The 21,553-nt window shown below is 32.8% G+C and overlaps 1 protein-coding gene across 2 annotated transcripts; it reads left to right on the plus strand.

The window, feature by feature from the left end:
- Positions 1-1,634: 1,634 nt before the first annotated feature.
- Positions 1,635-19,985, plus strand: LOC143222915 (actin maturation protease). 2 transcript variants are annotated; one of them, XM_076450089.1, is made up of 6 exons: positions 1,635-1,771; positions 6,221-6,524; positions 13,852-13,976; positions 16,272-16,395; positions 17,403-17,473; positions 18,095-19,985. In XM_076450089.1, the coding sequence occupies exons 2-6, from the start codon at positions 6,274-6,276 to the stop codon at positions 18,415-18,417; spliced, it is 894 nt and encodes a 297-aa protein (XP_076306204.1). In that variant the 5' UTR covers positions 1,635-1,771; positions 6,221-6,273; the 3' UTR covers positions 18,418-19,985. The 2 variants fall into 2 exon arrangements, with proteins under 2 accessions (XP_076306204.1, XP_076306205.1); XM_076450090.1 differs by having other exon boundaries at positions 18,146-19,985.
- Positions 19,986-21,553: the final 1,568 nt, after the last annotated feature.

Raw genomic sequence — 21,553 nt, forward strand, 5'->3', positions numbered from 1 at the left:
TGTGATAATAAGCAGCTACAGGTATATAAAAGTATGTTGTACTATAGTTATCGACCACCAAGACATTCTTGTTTATGTGTGCTACAGCTAATGGTTACAGTAATTCTAAAGCAGACTATTTCTCAGACTTTTAATAATATAGTATTGGTTTACTCACCACATTCGAGTTACGCCATGTAGCACTAGTATCAGTACTGAACATTGTGTGCCATAGTGAGAAAAAAGCCGTCTTAGACAGGGTAAACTCCAGTAAATAATTGTTGGTTCTCCTTCACAGAGAGTAGCCTTGTATATTGTGAGCCATCTCTTAGAAACTGAATGTGTTAATTAGTATTTGTTGGTTGGTATCAGTTCAGTTACTTCATCAAGTGCAGAAAAACTTATTCACTGGCTAGTAGTTTAACACAAAGTGTAACTGGCGTATATGTGTAACAATGGATAGCCAAATCTAATGCACCACAAGAAATTCACAATAACCAGAGAACTACTATCAGTTATTCCCTAAATTGTGGAAAATTTTGGATTCAGTGATGATTCACAGCTTAACTTATCTCTACCCCCTCATTCGAATGGTTTGGCAGAAAGGATGATACATACTATTAAGCAGATGCTTGCTGCGTTTATTAATCGTGGATGAACTGACTTGTACGAACATCATGAGGGTGTACCAGGCAATAGAGTAGAGTTTAACATAACATGTATGTTTGATATAGAAATACTGCTCTTTTTTGATGTGATGTGCTGTCATACCCCAACTGCAAGTGTGTTGAAGTGGCCACAGGAATACCAGGATCAGCCATGAACTACACAAGTTTGAGCACAACAGTTCGAAATGGCTGCAGTGTAGCAGAAAAGGTGTTACGACTATAAAACCAAAAACTGTTGATTCTAACACGGATTACATTTAATTGTTGAAAGTTCTTCTGAACTTCCTATGGTTTGCACAATATAAAGGACCACACACGATTCCTGTATAAAAGAAGTGAATTGATTAATAAAAACACAATTAATAAGCAATACTTGAAGGAGTGGAAGAGTTGATTAGTATGTTAGAATCTTGAAATACTAAGTTAACTGTGACTGTTGGCTTTTTGAAACATTAAGGGTACAAGCACTGAGCCTGTTATATTCAGTATCATGGAAACGAGAGTGTTTCAATTTTGAAACTGGAATATTTGGCATGCATCAAATTTTCATTCTAAAATACTTGTAAAAGGGAAGAATTATGCTACAACAGTCATGAAACCCAGTTTGGCCCACTGAATTGAGTTCATTTGCTTGTGAGGATAATGTTGGTGTTTTGTAAAACAGAAAGCTACACAATGGGATACTTACAAATGTCGAAAGCCGAGTTTTACGTTTTAAGCAAGCGAACTCGTGGGTGCACCAATGGGGGAGAAGCTGTTTATGAGGAAGTAAAATTATTTGTATTAATTTAAATTCTCAAACAATATTATGCAAAAGTTTCAAATGTTTTAAGAGTCATGTGCCAAATTGTGTAGTATTGAATATTGAAGTCCAAGTGTATCAAATCTTTTTTGGTCGCAAAATCTTAGCTCACTCGAGTACGTAAATTTATTTGTGTTAGGGATGTTTAAGTAAAATATTGATTGAAATTATCATTGGAATTTGGCGTCGCACAAGTCTGGAAAGAGCATTCAGTAGAAGTACGACTTTGGAAGGGGGTTGTTGAAAATCATACTTACAAGATTAACCTTTAGGCGGTGGAAGAAAGCTTAAGATTGAAGTTCCAGACTGGGTTAAATTAAACGTAAGTGGTAAAATGAATCTCATAAGAACAAATAAAGTCAAAGATTTTGAAAGTTAACTTGCTTTAGATCTCGAAATTGTATTTTGAGCTAATGTTACTGTCATGTCCGTTTACTAAAAACAAAAATTCCTTTTTTGGTTAGGCCTAAGTGTAAACCAATGCCTTATTAATAGTAACACACCAACCATGGTATGCAAATAGCCTGTATCTAAATTATTAATTGTAATTTTATTTCTAAGGTCTCTCTGACAAGTTTCATTATTTCAAGGTTGTAATATATACTTTAGAAATAGTGAAGAGTTTGAAGGAGTTAATGTGTTAGCATGCAAACGTAAAAAAACAACAACGTAGTTTTCATAACTTACATTGAGTATTTATTCTACATGTAATGTTAAAATATGTTTTATATTAGTCACCTGCTGGGATATCGGTTAGCCTTCGGGTTTATGATGTTAAAATAAGGAGTTCGACTCCTCTCGATGAACACAGCAAATAGTGCGATATGTTTTTTGCTGTAAGATAAAAAAAAAACACACACATCAAATACTATATTATATTATAAATATGCCACATAAAATTTTACAGGAAATCATCACCAAGCATCACATCTTAATTCAAATGAATATCATGAGCTAAAATTGTAGTTATCATTCATAAAATGACAGTTAAGTCTGTGGAATTACCATATGATTTTTAGATTTTAAATGTTAAATATCTAGGTTAAAATGTTGGCTGAAACATTTAAAATTCAGTGAAATAATTGTAACTATGAGGTCATCAAATGAAACTAACAATTAGTAACACAGTGTGTTAATTCCATGACTTCATGAATTAAATAGATTTTCCTTCAAGAGTTATCTTTGTTAGAGATCAGCAACTGAGAAAGGTTAGTTGATTGAAAAGTCAAAGAAGATCTATATTCATTATGTTAAAATTAGATAAACTGGATTAAAAGCAGTGTATTCATTTAATTGTAAATACTTTTTGTTTTCTTATTTCTATTATAGGTCACTTACCTTGAAACCAATATTGCTCTGTTTAATGTGGTATCTCATTAGGTGCATGTATGTTTTACATTTTCTGTGTGTTTGTAAAGAACTGTTTATTTTCAAATCAGTTAATTTGTCAATATCTTAGTCTGTTAAAAATCTTACTTTTTTACTTGATCCACTGAGTTTCTTAGTTGTACAGTGTAAAACTCTGTTTTACCATGTTTATCTGGCACCAACTAATTCCTGTTAAATGATGTGAACAAAATAAAAGTTTTACTCTGTATAATAAATAAAACCTTGTGTGAAAATGAAAAAGCAGAGATCTTTTTAATATTTAATTAAAAGCAGATTTGCTGTTATGATGATTTGTGCATTATAAAGGTACTTAATGTTTTTGTTTTGTGCTTTTTAACATATAAACTGTTGAAAGATATATGTTAAGGTACCTACCTTAGAAGGTGTTGATTTTTAAACTTGATTATGATGGTGTTAAAATTCAAAACATTCTGATTTTTATCTATTTTATGTAATTTAATTAACATGATCATAACTAAATTAATTAATTTGTTTCATCTATATAAAAGGTAGTTACAAGTTTATAATTTTCTAAAATGAGCAGTTGTGAGCAATTGTGTTCCTGTTGGCTCTGTTTAAGATTATTTTATTATTTAATATACATAATAATTGTTTGGTACTGAACATTTGTGTATTATGTTTATATGAAGATTATATCAGAAGCTTAAGTACAACTGATTCTCTGCACAAAGTTTCTTTAATGCAGAAGGATCTCAGTGATTAGTGAGTAATCTTGTATTTTAAAAATGAGTCTTAATATTAAGAGGTATAAGGTTAAACTCTTCAGGGGCCAGGAGTTGGAAAATTGTAACTGAATGGAAACTGTTTAGGTAGAATTTGGATGTGATTACTTGTGAGACTTGAAAGCCAATTGCCTATTGTTTAGGTAGAGTAATATAGTCTGGTTTTTATTTATAGACATTTTTATTTCAAGAATGGGGATTTTATTCTACCTTTACATTATACAATGTCTTTGTTTAGAATATTTTATTTAGTTTTGGTTTTCTTACTGCATACAGATTATGTTTGTAATCTGTAAAAGCATGGAGAATGATTAATGAAATGATTGTCAAGAATGAACAAGGTTACAGGTGGTCATTTTGTCAGTTGAACTCTCTTCTCATCTTGCCATCATAATATAGCTGTGTTATATAACAAATAACCAACACAGGATTATTTAGTCCTTTACAAGATAACATGGATAATAAGCATGTAGCCTTTCACATCCATATATATATCCAACATAATGTTAGTAAAATTTAAATTGACATCATAACATCAGTCAGTGTATTACACAGGTTTATAAGTTATAACTATACAGTTCAGATCTGCTTATTATTTCAATCCATATTTCTAATATTTTTATTTCCTTCATTCAAATAGATCACAAGTAACAGATTATCTAGTTCACAGTTATTAACACTAATTAAAATCTCTCAAGTTTTATACAAGAAAGAAGAATCTGGAGTTTTTAACTGTTCATTAGCTGAACCAAGAACCATGATTGTTATTCTTTTCTGAATGTTTCTACAGAGTTCATATATCTTCTGTAAGGATAGTGGGAATACCTAAGCTGCTTTTACAACTATAATCTTTCAACAGCTGCCTTCTTTTTATTTTCAAAATTCCTATTAACAGAACCACAAATCCAGTTTGCTTCTTTTGACAAGGGTGATACACTAAAAAGGCTTCCTTGCTTTTGTCAATAATTTCTAAATGTCTATTCTTCTACCTTTATGATACTTTTAATTCTCACACAATAAAACTGTTTTCTTAATTTCTATACACCAAATGCATAACTTTAGATATCTCAATACTGAAATTATTTTCTATATTTTAGTCACGTTTCTGAATCTTATGTTGAATAAGAGGAACATTTTGAAAAGAATGGCTCTTTGCAACATCTTAGTATCACCCCCAAATATAGAAACTACACTGGCCTAAAAGTTATTCAAATTAATCAACACAAATAATGAATAACAAAAGCTTCAAATGTGCCTCAGGAGGATGACAATGTCTTTCTTCCAACAGAAAATCACATTTATCAACACTATTTGCTTCTTACTACTAAGCTGATTTTATTTCTCTTTAATTCAGCTTTTATAATTTAATATTTATTTGCCTCATTTGTTAACCATTTTGCAAATATAAGAAATCTTCCTTTTTTTTATTGATTGCTAGTAAACAGGGAAGAGTACTATCTCCATGCTACAGTAGACATGAGAAATGTACTAACCTCATAAAAATAAACATGAGAAATTTAATAGTTTTATGTTAATAACCATAATAAATTTACAATCCACCTGAAAATAAATATGAAAAGTGTATCAGATACATGAAAGTAAACATGAGAGATGCATTAAGTACTTGCTAGTAGACATGAGAAAGCCTCTATAGGCTACCTGCTGTGTTCATTGCATCAGACTTCAGATTTTAGCATTGTAAGTCCATAAATTACTTCTGACACACAAGGAGATAATGTGAGAAGTACTGGCATTATGAAAAATTTACTAGACCCATGAAAGCAGACATGAGAATTGTACTAGCCCAACTATTTTGCTTTTTTAACTGACAACTAAATTATTACACATTATAGATTTACATATATCTGTAGTGATGTTTTTTACAGTATTATGAAACTAAAAACAATGTGATTTACTATAGCCTATTTGGCAAAGATATAAAAGCTGGGATCTGGTGAAACAATCTACATATGTGGTAGACTAATATTTTTGAAGTATTGAAGATAAAATATTTTAATTTATAATATATAGAAATGTAAAATCTCTGGACAGGTTATCTTGTATGCATTTATGACAAAACAGTTGGATGGCAGTCAGATATTTGAAACTGTCCCATTTTCTTTTAAACACAGGAAAATTGTTACAAGTTCTGAGTGGGTGATCCAAATTATTTTGCTCAAACACAGTTGTTTCATATCTGATTAATGAAACTTTGAATTAAAATATAACTCCGGTTTCAAGTAATAATGAATATTAGAAAGTTTTTTAAATACAGAACTAAATAGTAATACATTTAATTTAGAAGTTGATAATGGAGTCATTCATATGTGTTGGTATACTAAAGAAATTTCAGTGATGGTAGATATTCAGTGATATGAAAGAAAAACCAGTATAGCAGTTTTGTAAATTTTTAATATTGTACAATTGGATATACATATAGGCACACACATTCATGCAAGGAAGAACCCATATGTGATTGAAAAAGTGAATAATTTATTTAAAATGTTTTTACTTCCTTGAATAGTTATTATTTCTTTCAAATCATTCAATGGCTTAATGTGTTTACTTTTAATTGTGTTCTTTCTCTTAGGTGTACAAATAATAATGAAAGTAGGATATTAAATTTTCATTTTTTCCAGGTATACACCAAGCCTTGTTTGTTTCAAGTTTTGTGCAGATCTGAAGTGAATAAATGCAAGTCCAAATGGATAAAAATCCTGAACCACCACCAATCCCTCCTCCTCCTCCTCCTATCTTCCCTTCTTCAATTAAACAGTTAACTGTAGTTGTTCCAACAGTTCATCCCAGTAAAGCCTTATCAGCAGAGGAGGAAGTATCTCAAACTTGTAGTTATATGTGGAACTATATTACAGAAAATTTTGAGCAGTGTAAGCTTGTTTCTTTTTACCGTCAAGTCTACCCAATTTTGCAGCAAGGACCAATGTAAGAGTTGAATTTACAAACAAAAATTAAATTAAAAAAAACCTTTATTATAGACTTTGAACACTGTTGTATTCTTGTGTATGTTAAGGTATTAATAATGGTTATAACAAGGATAACTTATTAACCTTCTAATCAACAGAATATACTTCTTTGAAGAACTTGACTTTTGTAATATCCATCATTTAATTTTGTAAACTATATGTATATTTTGGTAATCCAAGAAATAGCTTTACTTCAGAGCAAATGTTTACTTAAGTTACTAAGGCTTAAAAAATTCTAATATGGCACTTTTGTCCACTCATGAGATTTGCTATTCTCATCCAATGCTGTTCTCTACATCCAATTTTTTCTTTATGCAAGCTATAAAACTTTTGTTCCCCTTTTTGAAATTGATTGATTCCAACATGTTTCTGATGTAAATCATCATATGCCACTTCTTCACCAGTGGGAGTATGACATACTCACATGACTCTATGTGCCTTTATTGAACTTTCACTTCTTATTTAGCAGTTCTTGTGACTGGAAGTTTCCTTTTTATTTGTTGAAAAGTTGAAAGTTTTTATTGTATACTCATGAAGTGATCTTCATTTGTTTCACTTGTAGTTTCTATTTAGACTGTTTCTTACAGTTTGTTACAGTCACATTGTTATTTATTTTTTCAATTATTGGTTGATCCTTCTTCATTATGAATTTCAAAGTTCGTGTTACCACTTTGGGGGTTACAGCTGCATCTAACCCTATGTTTCATGCCTCAGCTTCTTCAGGTGTATTAAAATTGCCTATTTCTACCTCCTGATTTTGCCATGTCTTCCCATGTTCTGCTTGAGGAATTAGTTAAGCCTAATATGGTATTTTTGGATTTTGTTTCTCAGGTATGTAACATTTTATCCCTTTCCCCTATTTCCTATGAACTGCATTCTTTCTTACTACATGATTAATTTTCCCATTCCTATTTGGCTTTCCTCCCTTTCTGGATATTAGGCTCCAGTTTGCCTATTTTGGATGCAGCCTCTGAATCTTCTGTAAGTCTGACCTTTTCCCAAGTTCCCACATTTGTGTTACACCCACAACCTTTCTATGGTGTCTCTTTATCATTTATTTTTTCCTTTCTGAAACTCTCCACAGAAATTCTCTCCCTTTTTCCCTCCACATTGGATCATTTGTGATCTTTGGCTCTGACTTTACATTAGTGATTTCTCTGTTGTTGGGTCCTTGTAGGTCATGATGCAACCTTAAGTCACACCTGTTTACCATCATCTTACTTTTAGGATTTACATATGATGGCATTTCTGTAGTGAAAATATGTCAGAGTCTTTGGAAACTCAAGTTGCATCAGTACAACAAGTCTACTCTTACCATTTTTGTTACCCAGTTGTTTCTCATAGAGCTCCACATGGTACAGATTACTGTTTCCTATCCCTCCTCTTTCTAACACTCAGATGTCTCTTTTTCTTCAGATGCCTTGTCTTGTTTTCTTCTGTAAGATGCACCACACCACCAATAGTATCAGTGACAGCCTGGTGCATTCTAGTTAGGTGGAAGCTTGGCTTGCTGATTTTCTTCATCTCTTCATCACTGGTATAATGTTGTCAAGGCTAATTGAGCTCTTTGAATTTTATTGGAAGGAGTTGTGATCCCATTTTTCCTCACCCCTCATGTCTCCTATATCCATTTCTTTCCCTCTCCTTCAGGATCTCATGATTAACCAATGTCTGTGAGAGGTGGCTCAGGAACTACTGTCTCAGTAGGCCACCAAACCTTCACCAGTTTTTCATTCAAGATTCTTTGCTGTTCCCAAGAAAACTGGGGGCTGGAGATATTACTTGTTTGTGCTGTCAAAGTTTCTTTCATCCAAATGCCTGATTTTAGCATGGAGCTATTTCTTATCCTACAGTGGGCATTTGTTCTGAGCTTATGGATGACCAAGGTGGATATTGCCAGTGCTTATTTTCATATTGCTATTTTACCACCTTCTTCAATTCTTCTTGCATCTTCAATTTGTCCATCACAGGGTGGTTTATCAATTTCGTGCCCTACCATTGGGCCTACTTTCATCTGTTATGTTTCCTGTCAGATGGTCGGAGATTTTGCTTACCATCATCATACTCTGGGGTTGCAATTTCATTATCATATGGATGATTGGCTTCTTCTGGCTCATTCTGTATTGGAGTTGGTAAGCTTTGAATTACATCCTTCCTCTTGCCAAACATTATCTGGTGTTGATTCATTTCAACAATTCTATGATGGTAGCATATATCAGCCACCAAGGAGGCATAATGTTGGGATTCCTCTGTTTTTGAACATTAGATCTGCAATATTGGGCCCACACACACCACATTCAACTCATTGTATATTACATTTTGGGTACTTTCAGTCTTGTAGCAGACCATGTTTACCACCCTTACCAAATGCATCCAATGGAGTGGTATTTGGATTCTCTTTTTTCAGTGGTTTTGGAGTCTATGGGGTTTTCTCCATATACATGTATTTGCCATATACCTGAAGCACAACTTCTTTCTCCTTTGGTCCCTGGGACGTCATCTTCAAGTTCTGGCTGTTGATGCCTTTAACCATAACCTACTATCTGATTTATTAATTGGGGTATCTCTCTCATCCATACCACTCCATATAAAGTCCTTCTTATCACTTCTTATATTGCCAGCTCAACTATGATTTTTATGATTACAACACCTACCACTTTTCCCTTTAGTACCTATTACTTTGTCTCTCTCACTTCTTCAATCTTAATCACCAGTTCTACATCCAGCCATTTGTATCTTTCATCTTCATGCATAGTTTTATCTGGCCCTTGATGAGGAAATCAGATTTCTCCTGTAAAGTAGCTTTACTTTTAGCTCTTCCATACCTCCTCCATCAATGGAGTACAAGTGGAAAGTGTTTAGCAGTTGGCCTGTGACTTAGTGATTCTCCACTAACAAACCTTACAGTGGCTTGAGTGGTGGTGTTTATCATATGTTCTGTTGACCAGGGGTCTTCAGTTTTCTTAGTCTCAGGATATAGGCTACTTTACCTCATACCTTTCATTTTTCCTGATCTGTTGAGTCTATGTTTCTTGTGCTTTCACCATGTTAATATATTCCTTCTCTATTTATTGTCCCCTCAGATGGTCTGTTCTTCCAGACTGGGATATTAATTTGGTCCTCCATTCTCTCACTTTACCTCTGTTTGAACCACTTCCCTTGTGTTCCATGTTTCATCTTTCCTATAAAATGTTTTTCCTTCCTCTATTAGTATGTGGACATTGAAAAGTCTGATTTGTTAGCCAATGGTATTTCATGTATATTTTATTACCCTTCCTATCATTCTTTTCTCCCAAAGACTACAGTGGCTTGGGAGGGTAAATCCTCCTTTTTACCAATTGCTTTTTCCTCCATTTCTTATTTTTACCCTTGACTAGATCCAGATAGGCTTCTGGTGTCCAGTCAGGGTCCTTCATTGTTATGCTTCATGTGTGGCTTCCTTCTTTGATACTCATTCCTAACTTTTTCTCCCTTGGCACTCTTCCTCCATTCGTGATCTTTTACTTTCAACCTTCACTAATTAGGTCTAATTTTGATATGATTGATTTCTTTCTTGCCTCATTACTTTCATAATTTGTCCTGGGTGTCTTCTGATAAGTTTAGATAACCTATTTTTTCCCTCACTTCTCTTCTTTGTCATCTGTAGGAGGTAATTTTGCAATCAAACATGTGAACTATGCCAAATACATTTGCTTTGCATTATCTTCATCATATCACTTTTTGTTCTTTGTCAGGTTTTTGTTGTCTACCTGTGACCATTCTTTAGAATTTGGTGCAACTCTGACTGGGAAGTTTCTGTTCATACTTTTATCCCTCATCAGATGTCATCTCTACATTCATCATCATATGGATCCTGCCATGGGGTGCCTGTCCAGGTATTCTTTAATGTGAAATCTGCACTATGCAGCTGTGTTAACTGGCACCTTATATTTTACGGTATTGCAATGCTCACCAAGTGGATGATCCACAAAATCACTTGTAGGTGAATAACCATGTGATATTTTGCTTCATAATCATCCATGTCACAGACTGTACCTCACATGTGTAAAGTAGAAGACTACCATCCATCCATGCCGGCGCGGCATGGCCATGTGGGTTAAGGCGTTCGACTCCTAATCTGAGGGTCGCGTGTTCAAATCCCAGTCACATCAAACATGCTCGCTCTTATTATAAGCCCTCTGATAGTACAGCTGTATGTCTCTGGATTTACAATGCAAAAATTAGGGGTTCGATTCCCCTTGGTGGGCTCAGCAGATAACCTGATGTGGCTTTGCTATAAGAAAACACACACCATCCATGCCATGCCTGTAATGAATAGCTCAGTATAATAATACAAACAATGATTTCGTGGTCACACATTACACTTTCTCAGGTGATGATGTTCCTCTGGACTCCACCTCCTTTTTGTCCTTCTTTCTTCCAGTAAAGTGTGGAAGTCTTTACCACTTTCCAGTTTGAAGCTTTTGGGGTGGTTAACTGTGGAAACATTCTTCTGAATGAGCTTCACTCAAAGATGGTAATAACCATTCATTGCATGGTAGATCAGTGATGTTCTGTCATTGTAGATGATGTAATATATCCTCCTTTTTGTGATTTACAATTACAAAATAGTGATATGTCTATTAAAATGCAATTCATCACTGTGATTTGGAGAACTTGTTCTACCCCTGTGCAGCTACCTACAACTAGGTTTTGGATTTAGAGTAAAATCAATCAGTGTAAGTTCTCACACATTCTGGGTTTTCTGTCTTCCTTCCTCAATTTCCTTTGTGTTGTGTGTTACAGATATGGTATGTGGCATTGTTATGATTCTCTACATCATCCTATTTTAATAGAAGGATGTTATTGCCTTTTGTATGGTCCTTGTAAGTTCGTGGTGGGGGTAGTTGATTGCATGTGATAAACATTTTTTTGATACTGGATATCAGGTCCATGGATCGATAGCTCAGTATTAATACTTGTCATATGTGGGACATGGCGTGATTTACAATCTTTTGGTCTCTTGGTTTTCAGGTGAAGATGATGTAATCATCATTCTACCCTTGCTTAGATATTAGTTCCCAGCAGCATGGGTTTTGGATGTAGTTGAGTTACTGACTACAGTACATTCCACTCTAGCCACTACACCTGAAGACACATCCATTGTTTTAACCACATTTTTGGTTGTCAGATTAAGTTATGTTTAGTTTTATTGGTCCAGAACATGATCACGTATTTAGAAGGGCTCTCTCTCCTTTACTATTTTTCTCTTCTCCACATTTCACAGTGGTTCAGAAGGAATGACAGTTTCTGTCATTGGATCTACAGATCTGACTCTTTCATTTGTTATTGTTATTGTTGGATGATTTCATTTTCTTGCACTGGTCCCTCCTCCTACCAGTGTGGGATTCTAGGTAATATTGTGAATGAAGGTAAGCACCACAGTGGAAGTTATAATTTTCCTATACTGAAAATGTAGAATGTATAGTAGGAATCACATGGCACTTGAACATGTCATGTTCATATTGGTAGAGTAGTGACACCTGATGATCTGCATGAGAGACTCTTTGGAATATTTCAATTTCAAAAAAGGGGAGAGGGAGCAGAAGGCTTATGGCCTGCATATAGATGGCACCACTAAATGAGAACAGGTAATTTTGTGACAGGTAAGAAAATTGTAACTTCTCTTCTTTAGCAATAAGTTTATTATTTGGATGTTTGTTGTTTGAATCTCTTCAATAAACTGTTACACATTTGAGGAAAAAAAAACTTACCATGTGCCATTTTGTACTAGAACATTATTTCAGCTAAGTTTATATTCCACTGTTGTTAGAAATGTAAGTGAATATTGACTTTAAATCTCCGACTATGAATATTTATTATTACCTGATCAAGTTATAGATATAATGTATGTGTAAAACAGATGCATGAAAAAATGTTGGAGGTATAAAATGTGTAGTCTGCAAAGAGTTTAAATAAATTATTTTTTTTGATAAGTCTCAGTAGATAGGCAAGTGATTATGAATGAATTTAAGAATTAATGATTATGCAGGTTGCTTTTATGCATAACAGGGTTTCTTACGTACACCCGAAGGCCAAAAGTATGTGGACACCTGACCATCATGCCCATGTGTGCTTCTTGAACATCTCATTCCAAAACCATGGGCATGAATATGGAATTGGTCCCATGTTTGCTGCTATAACTGTCTCCACTATTCTCGAAAGGCTTTTCACTAGACCTTGGAACATGGCTTCAGGGATTCACTCTTATTCAGTCACAAGAGCATTAGTGAGGCTGGGTGCAAAAGCCTGGCTCGCAGTCAGTGTTTCAATTCATCCCAAAGGTGTTCAGTGGGGTTGAGGTCAGGGCTCTGTGCAGGCCAGTCACATTCTTCTGCACCCACCTTGGCAAATCCTACCTTTATGGACCTCACTTTGTGTAAGGGGGCATTGTCATGCTTAAATGAAAAAGAGCCTTTCCCAAACTGTTGCCACAAAGTTTGAAGCACACAATTCTCATGAATGTCATTGTATGCTGTAGCATTAAGATTTCCCTTCACTGGAACTAAAGAGTCTAGCACCATAAAAAACAGCCTCAAACAATGCTTGGCCATGGAAACCCATTTCATGAAACTCCTGACGAACAGTTTTTGTGCTGATGTTGCTTCCAGAGGCAGTTTGAAATTCAGTAGTGTGTATTGCAACTATGGACAGACAATTTTTACGAGTTTCAGCACTTGGTGATCCTGTTCTCTGAGCTTGTGTGTTCTACTGCTTTGTGGCTGACCTGTTGTTCCTAGACATTTCTAATTCACAATAACAGCACCTACAGTTAATTGGGGCAGCTCTAGCAGGAGAGAAATTTGACAAACTGACTTATTGGAAAGGTAGAATTCTATGATAGTGGAACATTGAAAGTCACTAAGCTCTTCAATACGACCCATTCTACTGCCTGCCAGTGTTTATCTATGGAGATTGCATGGCTGTATGCTTGATTTTATGTACATGTTAGCAATGGGTGTGGTTGAAATAGCCAAAACCACTAATTAGAAGGGGTATCCACATATTTTGGCCATATAGTGTATCTCTCAGGTATGAAGTTTATGATAGTTGTTATGCTAGTTGAATATTTTAGACATTCTATAAAAGATTATAAAATCATGCCTGAAAATTATAAATGAAACATGAATTGTGGTACTAAAAGAATCCATATTATGTCGTGAAGTGCTTTTCTTTCATAATATATTTGTAAAAGAGAAATATGTAAAAGCATTTGGATCATAAGTTTCTTTTGGGTATTGCTCTAGGTGTGGAATTGTAGCACTATGTATGGCTGACCAGATATTAAATAGCCGAGATTTTATCAGTGTAGATGAAGTATTTTCTCAAGCTCAGCACAAAGGCTTCACTAAGCAAGGAGAGATGTTTTCAGGTACAGCCTATTTCTTTAAACATATATCTTTAATTGTATATCAAATTTTGCATTAACAAAGATTAATAAATTTATATTAGATGTTAAAATAATTCTTGATGTTATTTTCCAGTTTGATATTCTTAATGACCAGATCCTCTATGAACCATAATGTTTTTTCTTCTGTTGTCTCAAATAGAAATAGAGTCAAATTAATAAGGCTTTAATGCTCTGAATTCAGCTGTTTACATCCATTATTTAATACAATAACTGAGGATAGTGATTGGTTTGATAATGCCAAAAATGAAACTATGTTTAAAGTTGTCATGGATTTTAATTAATTTTATTAGGTTGAAAGTGTGTGTATTCTGAACCTTTTCTTGCATAAAAGCAACATGACATAAAAGCCATTGTTACCAAAATGCATTGGCTTTTGTATATATTAAAGGTTATGTAAGGAAACACTTCTTTTCTTTTTTGCTATTTTACATCATTAAAGAATGTGCACATGAGCATGCACATGAATAAGTAACACTGAAGTTGCACACTTTCAGGGTCCATTTAGCGTGGGTGCAAAATTTCAGGTTTCTAGGTTCTTTTCTCTTCAAAGAATAATGAAGAAAGACACTATGTATAAATCAGATAAAGAAACCAGTCATTTGTTTCTGGGCAACACAGGTCTTACCAAACACATGACATAGACATGCATATAACAGTGTTCTGTCCTATTTTCCTTTCTTAGCTTTTTTAAGTGACAGTTTAAATATGTGAATTGTGTAACTGCTACACAAAATTAACAGTAATGCTTATAACTGGTATTGAGAATATTAATAATTGGTATATACTGTACTAGTATAAGCACTGTATGAATACTTAATTTTCTTTGTAATTACAACCTTCACAAAAATATTTGACATAAAAAGGAAAATGATCACTCATTACCACCACCAAAAATCCTGAATCTATGCCAGTCTTACATATGGCAGGTCAGACTTTGAATGAGTAGTAAGGATTTTTATCATTTGTTGCTTAATACATAGTTGGAGAAGTACTTTTTAAAGTCTGATCTAATATGTGTACTGGTCAAGAGCATTATGTATTTGGTTCTAAATAATATGCTGCCTTTACATCATCACCAACACATCCAAACATGGTTAATCCATGTAACATTAATTATATTATGTTTTGATATGTGTTTACATTAATGCAAAGAATATCTTTATTATAGATTGGCTTTATTTAACATTTGAATTATAATAAGTATATTTATATAATGTATATAATCAATCATGTGTATTACAGTTATTCTTTACCATTACTGTACATTTAAGATGAAACAATAATCACCCCTTTTTTGCCATCAACAGATTTTCACAACTGAAACTAAATTTAGTCATAATAGCTATCATAAATTTGGATATGCACAATATATATATAAAAGTTAGAACATTTAACTATTTAGTGATTACTGAGAAGTAAGGACAGGTACAGTTTTGTACAAAGACTTCTTTCCAATCTGCTTTATGAATTATAAAAATTGTTCAAAGTGTCAAGATTGTGATTTGAAATGCTATACTCTAATTATATATCTCTTCTTTTGTTTCTTATGTTTGTTATGTTTTAGATATTTGGAAGTAGTATTTTTTTCATTTTCATTCAGTGTGTGTATTGGTCAAGAACATTGTGTATTTGGTACTAATTAGCAGGAACATTAGTCACAGTAAAAGGTTAGTTAAATGTATATTATACATTTCTTAAGTAAATAAGAGAAGAGAGCTGTTGCTTCTCATGTGTACAATATTTTCTGTATCAACTAAAATGTAAATTTTAGTTAGATTGGGAAAATAAAAAGATTACTGATATATTAAATGAAAGTTTTTAGTAATGTAAAAACTTGTGTGTAATTAATTACGATAAGTATATCTAATCATTGGCATTTCTCTGTAAAACTAAATTTGAGGATATTCATTTGTGAAGAGCTCATTATTATTAAGACAGTTAGGACGTTTTTTTCCTAATACAAGTTATAACATTTCTGTATCAATGTTGTGATGGAACATAGCAGGATAATGTTAAAAATTACCACAATTTGTATTTCAGAAATGAAAGTGATTGTTAGAGAAATGTATATTTGTGAACAAACAGTTAAAGAAGTTTTCCTACAAGATATAATTTTTATAGAATTTAAAAGCAATAATATAATGTACACATTATACACTTGAATATAAAGATTAAAATTATATTCAGCAAAGAAAGATTTGAACTTTTATTTAATTAGAAGAATATTAATTTAATTTCATGACTTTAACACCCAAGCTAGAAACATGGCAGTTTTGGCTGAAGATGTGTTGAAGTGTAAAGCTGATGTTTGGGAAAATGGACTTACAGACATGGTAGGAGTCCTTCATCACCTAGCAGAGGGCTGGCCAGTACTGGTTCCGTATCTTTTTTTTTTTTTTTAATATTAAGGGAGTAGTAAGGTATTTGTAAGTTAATCAAGTTAACCAAATAGAGTATATAACAGTTACTGTAATTTGAGACACTAGTAGTTAAGATAGTTAATGTTGCAGTTTTATATCACCTTATGAATCCTTATTACTTGAAATAATACAAAACTTTGAGAACCTTTTTTAAAGTATGAAGTTGTACATAGAGGGAAAATGTATTCATTTTCAGTTAACAAAGTCTTCAGACAAAATTTACTACTAACGGTATACCCATTTCCTGGATAGATGTTAGATAAATTTATGATTAAAGAGTTTATTTTAGGACATGAAAAGTTGCTTTTCTTATACATAATTGTAAAAAAAGTTGAAAAGACCCACAAAACCTGCAAAACATAAAATGTGAAACTGAAACTTTGCACATATCTCCACATGGAGCCAACAAACCTTTCGTACCAAATGTAGTGAAGATCTATCCACAGGAGGTGAGGTAGTGGTAGAAACTGCAAAAAACCACAAAATACAAAATGTGACACTTAAATTTTTATGTACCTTTGCATGGACCTAATGAACTTCCATACCCATTTTGGTGAAGCTTTATTTAAACCTGCAAAGTAATTACATAGAACAGACAGTTCTATAATGTTTGTTTAGATGAATATCAAGTTTTGATAGACAATTTTGTATTTTAAATGCCGTTTAACTCTGAAAGATTTTATAAGAATAGAGTACTGCTCATTCAACCATTTTACAAGTTAGGTCATGTTGCCTCATTTTTTACTTTGGAATACTGATAGTTATAACCACACAGCCTGTTGATCATGGAGTCTGTTTTCTAATTAAACAATTTCAGTGAAGAAAAATAAATTTAATTGTGCAATAAATTGCTGAGTTAACTTGGCATCTTAGACGATTTACTTAGCATTACTAGTATGTGTTTTAACATTTTTTTGGATGTTTTAACAAACATTATTTTTGTTGTTTCACTTTTAACTCGTTTCAGCTATGATGCTGATGGAAACTATGAACCTTGTTGCAAGAATGGACATTCAGCTCACTGGGGTATATTGACAGGTTTGTATATACACTCGCCTTACTGTATCATATTAACAGATTTATAAACACATACAACTCAGTGGAATATATTAACATGTTAGCAACAATGTTCAAGTGGTCTTCTTGTGTTATTGTGTTTGCAAATATCTTTAGCTGACAAGGGTGTGTTATAGGTTTTTTGTATGTAAATTAATTTACAGAATTATTTGTTGAATTCTTTGTTCACATTCTTTCACTATATTTTATGTTTTGTTTCTTTAATTAATACTAAGACCTGGGTGTAAAAACAAAGTGAAGAAAGGTGTCTTTCTGAAGGCTACAACAGTATGACATGAGCTAGCCTCAAACTTTCAAACAACTAAAAGCACAAAGCCATTGTGCCATGGTTGCACACCTTTATTGTAAAACTTTTATGCAATTTTGTACTTGTGAGAATAGGGCAAAGTGCAGTGGAGTAGTGGTAATATAGAATCATAATTTGTAAAATATTGCTATAAATCATAAAACAATTACATTTAGCATTTTTTGGTAAACTTAAACTGGTGTGAATTATGGATATTTTTTTTCGCTGTATTCATTTTGATTAGTATTAATTATAACCAAAGTTATTGTTTTCACAAAACATTTTATATATCTTAGGTTTCTGCTTTACAAACCATACAAATCAGATTAATATATCTTCATTTAAAGTGGATGACAACATTCCACAGCTTTATCATGCCAGAAAAGGTCAAATCTTGGTAGAAAATCTGCAGACTTTGTCAACATCTGAAAAGATTTTGGTTTTTGGGCATCAAGGAAAAAGTAAACACTTGGGTGTCTGGCAGTATAAAAGACTGTGTGAAAGTAATAGAAATTTAAACAAAGTAGCTCCAAAGCATCAAGTTGAAGGACAGTTTAATTTACCAGTTGGTGGCATAGAAGAAGGCCTTTGTAATAAAATTGTTGTTTTGAGTCCATAATATGGAGAACTGTAAATGGTTTGTGTTTGAAGTGATTTTAATGAGAGTGCTACTCAGTAAAGACTATTTTTGGGAATTTATTTTTTAATTTTTACAATTGATCAGATTGGTGAGTTAATGCAGAAAGAACTAAAATCTTTACTTAAACTAAATAATGGTATAATATCATAGGTTGCTACTTTCTTGAGGTTTCATTCTTTTGATCAAATATGTAACTTGATTAAGTACAAATCTAAGTTTTGTTAAAGAAAACATTCTTCCAGTTTGCAAAATGAAATGTAATTCTTGTTTCTATTGTAGGGATAAGACCTGAAAAATGCAATTACTGTCATTATCTTTTGTAATTGTATGAAAGATGTGAGAAGCTTTATGAGAATAGTAATTTTGTGAATTTGAGTATAGATTAATGTATATACAGGGTAGATAAGTTATTTTACACTTGGTATAACTAGTAACCTGTAGTTCGTATTACAGGAAATATAGTACTATGACAATTTAAACAGTTTTATTTATCAAAGATGGTAGAAGTTAAACTGTGTTCTAAATGAAACAATTTCATAGTAATTTTTGTCTCACCCTACACACACACATTTAGACATGCATGTAGTTACAGTATTAAGTAAAAGTTTCAAATATTCTGTTATTAAGCATATGAATGTAACTCTAAACAATTACTACATTGTTTAAACTTTCCAGTATTGATAGTTTTCATAATTTAAAAAAGTTTAATTTTACCTACCAAAAAATCTGAAATAAGTGATTGTTTTAGGAATTATGAAATATGTGCCCAAGCTGTAATATTGTTATAGTACTTTGATTCAGTACATCACTTCTTTTAGCTAAGGATTGTCTAATAAATATGGTAGCAATACATATGCACAGCCATTAATGATAATATATATCTAATCATGTACTCCATGTCTATTGGAAAGTTTATTTTAAAATATATAAAAAAAAATATAAAGTACATCCAAAGGAGTTTTTCAAGACAACATCCCATAATGCATTTGACAAATAATTATATACTTTAGCTTTGTAGTTTTTCCTTAGAGAAAATATTGAAGGTTAATGATGGGTGAGTTAAGGGAAAAAAAAAAAAATCAATAGTTGTAATTATATCAAGTAGATTGTAGGTGAGTAATTTGTATAACAAAAAACCTTTAGATATAACACAGTATATGTTTTTATTATTTCTTTTAAAATATTTTTTTACTCCCATACAAAACCACTTTAGTTAAATGACATTAAAAAACAACTACTTTTAAACTAACCAAAAAAGTTCTGGTAAACAAGTTAAAAAATCGGAACATAAAATGAAGTATGGCTTCTCTGAAGGTGACCTTCAATTCAACAAAAATCACCAAAAAATGCAAGTTACTTTACATCTGGTCATCTACATCCAAGGTGACTTTGATAAAATGTATTTTAAATTAAATTTATCTTGCAATAATGGTTTCTGTGTAACAAGATCCCAGGCAGTCTTCTCACTGCTATCAGTGGGACATCCAATTTGTTTAACATACCCACATAGCCTGTATTGACTGGGCTGAAAATAGACTTCTTCCTACAGACAGTTTGTTTGTCTATACTAAATGCAGCATTATTTCAGAATGGCTGGTATGGGAATTAACACTTTTATTAATAAGGAGAGAACAACCGTCTTAGGTCATCTTCAGGTTAAGAAAGAGAGAGTTTGTGAGTGACCGTGATGTTTCAGTAGAGGGTTACAGAGGGAGTCAGTTGCATGCATCACATATGTCACATTTCTATTGGTGGTGAAGTGATGCATGATGATTTATATGATAATGCTTTTTTTTGACACATTGAATTATTCAATTCCAATAGTGGGAGCAGAAGGCTTATGGTATGTTTAAAGATAAAACTTGTATTTAGAAAGCAGAACAGGATGAGAATAGCTAATCTCATCAGTGTAGGGTAGTTCTGTATTGAAATTTACTAGTTTTATTGCCTAGTTTGTACAATGTTCATTTTTGTTTTCAAGAGTAAAGAGGAACATAGTAGATGTTCATACACTTATGTACGTGCATGTTCGGCTTTGGACCTATGTACACATAAATGTTTGAACCTAAGTTTTTCTTTTTGAAAGGCCCCCCGCTAGTACAGCGGTATATCTCCGGACTTACAACGCTAAAATCAGGGGTTCGATTCCCCTTGGTGGGCTGAGCAGATAGCCCGATGTGGCTTTGCTATAAGAAAAACACACAAACACACTTTCTGAAAGTCTCTCTACAGAAAACAACTTTAAAGAATGTATTGGCAATGGTCACTTGCAAACTCTGTCTTTCTTAACCTGAAGATAATGTAGGAAGGTCGAAACGTTATTCTCTCATTATGAGTAAGTGTGTTAATACCTATACCAGCCATCCTGAGATACATTATTTCAAGTGGGTTTCTCGTCATCAAGAATTAAATACAACATGGTTGGTTATGGCACTCGGAACTTTCTGTGGTGACAAGAAAATTTAAGATAGCCACCTGACATTAACTATGGATTTTTGACTGCATTCCAAATCAGTAGGCTTCTTCACAAAAGATTATTAATTGTCTATACTGCTTGTTCTGATAATTGGTTGAGTTTTAGACTTGTGACGGTGACAACGAAACCCATATTTGCAGTCGTATTACATATTGAGCCAGGCTGAAGGTCAACAAGCTTCTTTTCACAGACTCATGCAATGTTCTTTGGAAGTTTTCTAATGATCAAATATAGCCTTATAAAGTTATTGCAGTAGAAATAGTGAAAGAAAATGATACAAAAGGCCTTTCATCCTATGAGACAGGAGGACTATTAATAAAGAAAATTTAAATTTAAAATCTGATGAGTTAAACAGTAGCATTTTTCCTTTACCATTAACTTTATTCTGTGACATTTGTTTGAAGGATTTCAATTTATGGACTGTACAGTGAGTAAAAAAAAAAAGAAACAAAATACTAGTACTGGTTCAAACAATAAAATTTATGTGGTTATTCAATGAATAGATACAGGCTGTGATGGGTGATACCTAAAATGAAACATTGTGAGGAAGATGGATGAATTTGTATTCACTATATGGTAAATCTTGTGCATTTTCATTAACTTTTTTATCAACTGCTATGTTGACACAGACAAGTAGTT

Source organism: Tachypleus tridentatus, chromosome 8 (assembly GCF_004210375.1).
Source record: "Tachypleus tridentatus isolate NWPU-2018 chromosome 8, ASM421037v1, whole genome shotgun sequence".
Taxonomy (NCBI): Eukaryota; Metazoa; Arthropoda; class Merostomata; order Xiphosura; family Limulidae; genus Tachypleus; species Tachypleus tridentatus.